Here is a 9860-nt window from a genome sequence, read left to right on the forward strand (position 1 = left end):
AAAGTAATTGTTTATAACAAGTTTAATACCGTAATTCAGAAAATAAACTAAATAATTTATTATAATAAATTTAAAAAATAGTAATAATGTATAAAAAAAATTACATGTTCATGTATATAAATTTAATCTTTTAAAAAATACGTAATTATAGCAGTATACCTTTTGTTATTGTGAGGAAGTCATAGGTTTTAGTTGGGCCCAACTCAGGCACGTTATTTGCATGAATGGATACCGACTTTGACCCCTCCCCAAAATTCCCGTGCCCATTCACAGCCTTCCTAGAAATAGGGAGGCAACAAATCTTGGTACAAGTCAATTCAAAACGTTACCTTCAAGATTCTCCGGGAAAAGAAAAAAAAAAGAATCTTCTGAGGAAACCCAAATCCATTTGGACATCGCTTATATAAAAAAGGGGTATTATTGATTTCATTGGTTGTCTTCAATTTTATCGATCTGGGTTTGTTATTGGTCACAGATTAATTCCTTGGAGGTTTGTTTGATTTGATTGATGCAATTTCATGTGGGCAAGATATAGACCAATGGGGTTGTTTTGATTGAAAGAAGTATTTGAGGTTTGGATCTTGTTTAGCCTTTTTGTTTCAAATAACTGTTGCATCTGTTTGATGATACTTGTAATTGGTGAAGAAAAAGATAGGAGGCTTGTGAACATACGTTGTTGTGTTCTCAGGCCATTGATTGAGCAAAAAGTTTTGCCTTTTTGTATCCCAAGAGATAGGTGGGATAAGCAGTTTTATAATCTACAGGGTGGATAGTATAAGTTGTTTTGATTTGTAGGCTCTAAAAAAGATTGTAACTTTGAAAGATGGGTTCATCTTCACAAGGGTCTACTTTGTCCAGAAACGTGGCAGGGCTTGTTGATGGTTCTTCTTCTTCTTCGGCTCATAGAGAGGTTTCAGTTTTTGATGGTTTGCCTATATATGTGAAGGAGCTTATTGCTGGAGGTGCTGCTGGTGCGTTTGCTAAAACTGCTGTTGCTCCTTTGGAACGTGTCAAAATACTTTTACAGGTGAACATAGAGATGTTCTACTAGCTTCCCATGTTTTAATCTGATCACTTATTTGTGCCAATTTATAATGGTTTATACAAACTGAATGGCTTTTGTTTCATTGTATATTATGCTTCTTAGGCATTTTCTTTTGATGTTCTCTAGGCTCTATGCATTTAATTCCGAGAGAAAGTAGTCTGCTTGGAGTATTTATCTAATAATTTATACAAGTTGAGATTGATCAGGGGTTAGTTGGAATTGCAACAACAACAAACCCAGTGTAATCCCACAAGTAGGGTCAGGGTAGTGTGTAAGCAGACCTTACCCCATACCTTGTGAAGGTAGAGGGGTCAGTTGGAATTGGATGAATGAAAAGCAGTTACAACACCCACTCTACTAGTCTACTACCATGAATGTTCTAAGGAGAGTTTTTATTTGCAGTTTCTCTATGTCGTTAGTTTTGTTTGTTTTTTGAATTGCAATCTATGTTTCATCAACTTCTCCGGTTTGTTTTCTATCCTTAGTTGAGCTTCTTGTGTTTCCACCTGAATGCACCTGCCAGCTGCTCATTGTGTGTTCTTTTTTTCCATTCTGCATGTGGCGACTTAATCTGGTGATTTGATGCCTTTGATTCCCTTTTAGATCATTATGACAATCCTAACTTCCTCCCCCTCACTCTTCTCCTTGATTTTTATAGACAAGAACTGAAGGATTTCATTCCCTTGGAGTTTATCAATCTCTAAAGAAGCTTCTGAAGCATGAAGGTGTTATTGGATTTTACAAGTAAGTGTATATTTTATCTTAAAAACTAGAGTTTATTGTCGAAGTTTTTTTTTATTCATGACGCCATGTATTGCAGAGGAAATGGAGCAAGTGTTCTTCGAATTGTACCATATGCTGCACTTCATTACATGACTTATGAGCGATATCGAGGGTGGATATTGAGTAATTACTCTCCCTTAGGAACAGGACCTGTAGTAGATCTTTTAGCTGGCTCAGCGTCTGGAGGAACTGCAGTTTTATGTACATATCCCCTTGATTTGGCTCGTACCAAACTGGCTTATCAGGTGCTTAATTTGGTAAAATACATTTGATTTTCTTCCTTTTCTTGGTGAATATCTGATTGCATCTGGTAGTTTTACTGTTTTGCAATAGCTAGCTTTGTGCATATTCTGCGCCTTTCCTGTTGAAGTTTTTTCATTAACACCATCTGGCAAAGTTGGAAATTGATCTGATTGGAAGCACTTATAGATTGCTTTGCTTTAGTAGGATGAAAGCTGTATCTGATTTTTTGACTTCATCTCCCCCCCCCCCCAAACACACACAAAGCTACTCCACCATTGATGAGAAAAAAAGTGTCCGGTCTCTTTCCTAGCTAATATGGCATGTGACGTCCTTTGTGTGAATCATTTAGAAATCTATCCTGCTACATCAATCAGTAAAAATTGCATCCTGGGTATCAGGTTGCTGCTTAAGCTTGTCTTGAGACAAAGAGCGCACATTGGGAAACTATCATTTTGACTGATTCAAGAATCAGGTTAAAAAGAATCACACTGATTGTGTCCTCCAATTTGGCTATTCTGTGGTATCTTATATATGCCAGAGTTACCTGGCGTCTTGGTATTTTTATCAATAAAACTTTTACCTTATCAAAAAAAATATATGCCAGAGTTACCTTCGAAAAATTACTTTGTACTAAGGATCTTAGCGGATGGTTCTATATTCTCTTACTCTCAGCCTCATGTAGGTCCACTTGATAAAACAGATATAAAATTTTACCCTTTTGGGTGTTGGCATACTTGATCTATTTTCACGGCTATCATCTCATGTTTATCCGCTTCCTTTATCTTCTTTTAGGTCAAGGACACAAAAGGAAATTTGGGGAATGGCATTAGACCAACTCATCCTCAATATAGTGGTATTAAAAATGTCCTAGAGGCTGTCTACAAGGAGGGAGGACTCCGTGGTCTTTATCGAGGTGTAGGTAAGTATTTATTGGTTCATATTGAATAATGAACTTGTACTCCCTAATTGACTTATCTGCAATTAACTGGGTCATAAGCCTTTTAAAACATGAAGGACCTAGGTCATGAAGCATGTTTTGCTGTATTGTAGATATAAGATGTGAACTTCATCAACGTGAAGACCATGGCAAATAACCATAAGCACCACGTTTTAGATTGCATATTAAAGTTGAACTTGAATTTGATACCAGAATTGGTCATTCTTTTGGTCTTGTTATCTTTTTACAACAACAACAACAACCAAGTAAAATCCCACAAGTGGAGCGTCTTGTCATCTTTTTGTTCTTTCATTATTTTATTTTGGGAACTCATGCAACCACTTTTTGGCACTTCCTCCTAATTCCTTTTTTATATGTAGTTCTTTTCTTCCGGAATGCAAAACTAAGACAATGTTGGAATTGCTTTTGCTATAAATAAAATTTATTGAATATCATAATGTGTAAACCCCTTGAAATTACTTCCTCAATCAAAAAGGATGAGGAGGGTTTCATACTAATTTTAGGTTTTATGTTGTTTACGTATAGTATTTTTTATTTTTTTTTAATCTTTACTGCGATGCTGAAAAATCACTGAAACTGATGGAACGTGTTTTTCATGTCACTTGTTTAATCCTCCTCTGCGATATTTTGGTTTGGTTGGGTATAAGGTGAAATTTTGTAATAGCTTGAAGAGATGGACAGAAGTAGAGATGAAGATTATAGTTTGATGAATTTGGGATTTTATAACAATACAAGAGGATCCTGGGTAAAGAAAATAGAAAAGTGAGGTAAAAAAGTTTTCAACTAGGAAAATGGACATACTTTGAAAACAACCCTAAAAAGGAAATAAGACAATCTCTGTAAAAGAGTAAATTTAATTGTTCTTTTTTGTGAAGGTGTAAATTAATATCTCTCATTTCTAAAAGCTGTCGAGCCTCCCTAACTTTTACAACTTTTTGTGGCTTGATGTCCATGGCTGTACATGCATTCATGGTTTATGGTTTTAATTCTTTATGTATATCAGTGATGCACAAAATGACTCAATTTATATTCTTATTAGGGCCCACCCTTATTGGTATTCTTCCTTATGCTGGATTGAAGTTTTACGTTTACGAGGAGTTAAAGAGGCATGTTCCTGAAGAGCAACAAACCTCCATTTTGATGCGTCTCTCTTGTGGAGCTATTGCTGGTTTATTGGGTCAGACATTTACATATCCGTTGGACGTGGTTAGGAGGCAGATGCAGGTATCACCCATTACTCACTCTGATATGGCAATATAGCTCAATGTAACCCCTATACATCTTCTGTTGATTGAATGACTGCCTGTATTTAGACCAGTGTTGGGCAGATTAGTTCTGGTCTGTCAGACCTTATGCCCTCAAAAAGCTTCTTGTACTTTGAATTCATGTCCATTCTATATCCACGGGAGAGTAACTAGTAACTCTGTGCATCATCTGTGCTTCTGGAATCCATGGCTATTTGAGTGATTAACCTGTGTTCATTTGTACTAAACCCCAAGTGGCAGCCTCACTAAAATATACTCCCTTCCATTATATGAACTTATCTGACTAGGCACAGAGTTTAAGAAAGAAAGAAAGATTTTTGGAACTCGTAAGTCTTATACATGCTTTGACATTTGTGTGGCTATAAAATCATGCCAGTAAGGGTAAAATGGAAAGTTAAAAGTTAAATTGTTTTTAAATGTATAAAGGCCATTCTTCTTGGAAGTTGGAACTGACTAAAAAGAAAATAATTTCACTTAAAATGGAATTGAGTGATTAAGTCAATATTGTGCACTGTCACTGCCACACGTAAACGTAATTAAGTTTTTTTTTTTTTACACACTTGACTTTTGAGCATGTGACATAGCATATGAATCAATAAACTAAAAAAAATGTCCTTTCTTCAGGTAGAGAATCTGCAACCTTCAATGCAGGGGAGAGCCAGATATAAGAACACACTTGATGGCCTTTCTTACATTGTTCGTAATCAAGGTTGGAGACAATTATTTGCAGGTCTCAGTGTTAATTATATGAAGGTAATAAGTTCGTTTCTGTAGTAGCCTTTTCCACTATAACTACAATCTTTAACTTGTTCTTTAAAGAATTTCTAGTTTACCCTATTTTGAATGCTAATATATCTTGCCCATAATTCACATTTTGGCACACACTTCATTTGGGATTTGGGTTAAACTTTAGTGGAAATACTTTTTGGACCTTGAATGCTGCTTAACTGCAGAAATGAAAAAAGATAAATGTGAATGTCCGACAAAGCAAAAGCAATTATCCTGTGATTGAAAACAAAGCTTGTCCGACTTCAGTGCTTTGAGAAGTACTTATTGAACGTTCACTGAAAGGATATCATAAAGTTGATAATAAAAGTGACATTTCTGATAGGGAAAAATAGACAAAGTATCTCTTAATTTTGCTAACTATTTTTAGCTTTAATACTTTGTTGATTGAATCAAGGCATGATGCAAATCACCCTACAACCATAAGGCTGTTGCCTTTCAGGTCAATTCACTGGGGTTCAGAAACAAAATAAGCTTGTGAATAACTTTGTAGAATTCCCAAATTACCATTGCTAATTGTGTGGTATCATTTTGTTCATTTATACAATATACAGGATAAATATCCAGGTCGTTTGGAAAAAACAAAGTCAGTCAGCCATTTATACTTGATCTCAAAGACTATAGAAGGAGATATGCGATTTGTTTTATCTAAAATATCACATTTAACGAGTCTTTGAAAAAATTATCGCTTCTGGATGACTTAATAAATTAATTATCCCTGTCATTTCGCCACTCTCCAAAAGAAAAACTATCCTCGTCTCCTTCCTTTTTCCTTAATTTACCAGTTTTCATCACCTTTCCTTTTGCCGTCCTCGTATTCTGAATTACCTTAATCCGCCTTCAGACCACAAAAAATATGTCTAGGAGTAGCTTTTTCTGCTATATGTTCTGGAGAGAAGTCACACTTATGCACTTCCTAACACGACCCAAATTCCTACCTTTTTAAAATCTAATTTGTTCTTATTGTATTTATAGGTGTTTTACTTTTTAGCAAATAGAGGAATCATGTGTTAGCATTTGACAAAGAATATAGTGCTAATTATCATTCCAAATATGGATTGGATCCACTGTTTTATATTAGTTAGTGATGTACCATATTTTTGTTGCTAGATTTCTTCAGCAACTCATTGTCTCTTTTGTTCTGTTGGCAGATTGTTCCTTCAGTGGCAATTGGCTTCACAGCGTATGACACAATGAAGGCATGCCTTCATATTCCTCCCCGGCAGAAATCAAAATCCATAGCTGCTGCATAAATGCACCCCAAATGGTGACAGCAACTCACATAATTCTGCATAAAAGATTTGATAGTCTTGATTACCAATGCAAAACAAAAAGGGCGACCGGTGCACAAAGTTCTAGCTATGTGCGGGTCCAGAGATGGTCAGGCTATTTGGTCTATCGCACGCCATCTTACCTACAGAAAATTTACTTAAAGACATCACTTTACTAGTCGTGTCTCTTCCTTCTAACCAGTTCAATTTAATTCCTGATGTAGAAGTATGATATCTGCACAGTCTAGTCCTATTATACATTGACATTGTTTGACATATTATACTCCGAATCATGTTGTTTCATAATCCTCTGTGCTATATACGAAAAAGACAACCCAGAGAAGAATATTTGAGGGGCTAAATTTCTAACCAAAAAGCAAATCTTTTGCAACGTTAACGAATCGATTATTTGCATTTACCTTTTACTCCTCAGTCCACTCCTTCCTTTAGGCGTCCTATGGTCAATTTGACTAGTTTCTAGAGTGATATTTGAGCTAGATCATCTCTTCAAATTTAAGAATACAATTATAAACCCTGTTAAAATATATCTATTTATATCTATATTATATTAAAAGCACAAAGGCCCTTAGCGAAATGTCGTTTGCCTTTTTTGCACTTTAAAATTTAATTTCACATTAGGCAAAATAGTCATTTAATTATTCTAATATTTATTAAGACTTTAAAATCAGCTAAAAATCTTGCATATTAAATAATTACCTTATTTGAACTACTAGGTAAGAAATTCTAATATTAAAAATCAAATATTAATTAAAGATTTACCTTATAGAGCTATAAGATAAATATAGTAATTAAGTAATATATAAAACGTAACATAGAAACTTCAGATAGCTTATATATACTTTCCTTATGGCGTTGAATCAAACGGTAAATAAGGAATAGAAAGAATCAAATCAAATTTGACATTAGTCTTGTTTATTATAGGTACTCTGTAATTTTTCTTCTTTTGTTTTTTGGACTATCATTACCATGAATCCATGACAAAGAATAAGTGTAAAAATTGCTCCCCATTTAACATATACCCATTTTTTAAAAAACTTTTAATTTGTACTCACTTTTTAAACAATTTCAGCTCCCTTTCTCCTCCTTCATTTTCTTTTTTCTTCTTCTACAACGATGACTTCAACATTGCTCTCTTTGATTAATGAAGCTAAAGCAAATATACTAAGTACTTCCATTTGGATTATTATAACATTAAAAACTAGTTTCCTCATTGTCTGGAAACACAACTCCGTCATCCATTGCTGGAAATTTACTTGATACCGTGAATATTTCTACTCCAGCCTTTAACAGTAAGTTTCAAATTCATTCTTTCCCGTGCACATGGAGTTTGTTCTTCTTTTTCTTTTCTCTTTTCTTTAGGATGTCATATATTCAGAAAAAAATAATATCTTCGGCAAAAAACTTAAAAAATAAATAATTTTACTGGCTTGTTCAGACGCCCCAGATTTGACGTTGTCTGCCTTGGCATCATGGTTTTGCGGATTGATCAATCGAAAAGCATCAATTACCACCTTCCTTTTAACACTCTGAATTGGATCCCGATTACATAAAATTTGGGTGAGTTATCAAAAACTAGAACATCTTGATAGTGGGATTCCCGAGTTATAAAGACAAAAACTTCAGCTCTAGTTACAACACAAAAACTTCAGCTATAGATAGGGGTGGGCATAAAATCCGAAAAACCGAATTCCGAACCGAACCAAATTAATTTGTTATTTTGGTTTCGGTTTTTTCGGTTTTTCGGTCTAATTCGGTTATGAATTTTCGGTATTTCGGTATTTCATGTTTTCGGTTTTATAATTCTACAATTTTGGTAAACCGAAATACTGAAAATTCATACTACTAAGCCCAATTATAGGCCCATGCGGCCAGCCCATGCATCCCCACAGTCCACTCACACCCAGGCCCAGCTCCCTCAAGCCTCTTAACTCCCAACCCAAGCCCGGTAGAATTACCCAAGTCAGATTAACCAAGCCTGAAGCCACTACACAGTACACATTACATTACTCATTACTCATTAGGATTTAGGGCTTCGTTAATGCTTAGTTGCTTACTGCCTTCAGACTCAGAGTTCACGCTTCGACTGGAGAAGTGGAGATATCATCGAGAAGAAGAAAACGAGAATGGAGTTGGACGACTGGACGACTGAGACTCTGCGAGTCTAGGATATCACTTTATCACTTATCAGTCTGCGAGTAGACGATTCTCGTCTGCTTACTGCTTAGAATCGATTCGATTCCTCACTCCTCACAAATTCCGGGCAAACGAAGTGTCGAAGTCTCGAAGACGCTGTTGTCCTGTTCCAGTGTTCCGAGCTCGATACAATTTCAATTTCAAAGGTATGTTTCGCTTTCTTTTGGTTGTACTGCTAATTGAATGAACTGCTGTTCCGAGCTTTTCGCTTTAGTAGGAAAATATCATCTGTATCACATTCATGTTGTTTAATTCATTTGTAGATTTTTGTTTCAAAATAACTGTTACTGGGATTGTTACTGATAGCTAGGTAGTTAAATTTGTAGATTTAGTTGTAGGGTAGCAACTAGCAAGGTAGTTAATTTGTTGATTGTTACTGATAGCTAGGTAGTTAATTTGTTGATTGTTCATTTATATTTATATTTGTTTTATTTTGTATAGATGGAAGATACAAGTAAAGTAAGTGATGTTGGTTCCAGTGAAAGCTTACCTATTACGATAGATAGTAACACCAACACCATTGATACTCAAGATTCCAAGAAAAGGAAAGCAATGCAACCTAGGTCTGACGTTTGGAACCATTTTGATAAATTTGAGGTTAATGGGGTTGGGAAAGCACGGTGTCGATATTGTAAACAAGCTTATGCTGCTAATTCATCTAAGAATGGAACAACAGGATTGAAGAATCATTTGCTTAGATGCAAAGAATACCCACTTAAAATTGCAGAAGATAATAGCCAAACAAAGCTAAATTTTCAATTTTGCCAAAATGATGAAGGATCAATTTGGAAATTTGATCAAAAAGTGGTTAGGAGGGCCTTAATTGAGATGATAGTTACTGATGAACTACCATTTAGCTTTGTAGAAAATGAAGGCTTTAAGAAGTTTATGAGAAAAACTCAACCACTATTTCGTATTCCTTCTCGTAGAACAATAACAAGGAATTGTTATGAAGTTTACGGTGAATTGAGGCAAACTCTAAGAAGTTCTTTTAGAGAAGCACAACCAAAAATTTGCCTAACAACAGACACTTGGACTTTTTACCCTTTAAAAATCAGTTTTACATTGGATAAAATTGTAATTTAAATTGCTTTCCTAATGGTTAGGACCTTAAAATCAAGCCAATTGTTTTACTAAATCAAAACTTATTTGAATTAGGTAAGAAGTTCTTAACATTTTCTAAATTTTATGATCTTTTCAATTAATAAAAGAATAATGGCATTATATCAATTCATGGTAAACTTCTTCATATGCACAAAGTACACGTTAGGTTTGACTACTTTTTCTTTTTTGCT

At 34.9% G+C, this 9860-nt stretch overlaps 1 protein-coding gene across 3 annotated transcripts; it reads left to right on the plus strand.

Moving 5' to 3' along the window:
* Nucleotides 1-247: 247 nt before the first annotated feature.
* On the plus strand, nucleotides 248-6632 carry LOC107783704 (mitochondrial carrier protein CoAc1). Of its 3 annotated transcripts, XM_016604729.2 has the most exons (8): nucleotides 248-572; nucleotides 796-1027; nucleotides 1704-1789; nucleotides 1866-2085; nucleotides 2864-2990; nucleotides 4069-4253; nucleotides 4919-5047; nucleotides 6232-6632. In XM_016604729.2, the coding sequence occupies exons 2-8, from the start codon at nucleotides 824-826 to the stop codon at nucleotides 6331-6333; spliced, it is 1053 nt and encodes a 350-aa protein (XP_016460215.1). In that variant the 5' UTR covers nucleotides 248-572; nucleotides 796-823; the 3' UTR covers nucleotides 6334-6632. The 3 variants fall into 3 exon arrangements, with proteins under 3 accessions (XP_016460215.1, XP_016460207.1, XP_016460221.1); XM_016604721.2 differs by having other exon boundaries at nucleotides 249-1027; XM_016604735.2 differs by having other exon boundaries at nucleotides 251-1027; nucleotides 1866-2073.
* Nucleotides 6633-9860: the final 3228 nt, after the last annotated feature.

This window comes from Nicotiana tabacum, chromosome 1, assembly GCF_000715075.1.
Source record: "Nicotiana tabacum cultivar K326 chromosome 1, ASM71507v2, whole genome shotgun sequence".
Taxonomy (NCBI): Eukaryota; Viridiplantae; Streptophyta; class Magnoliopsida; order Solanales; family Solanaceae; genus Nicotiana; species Nicotiana tabacum.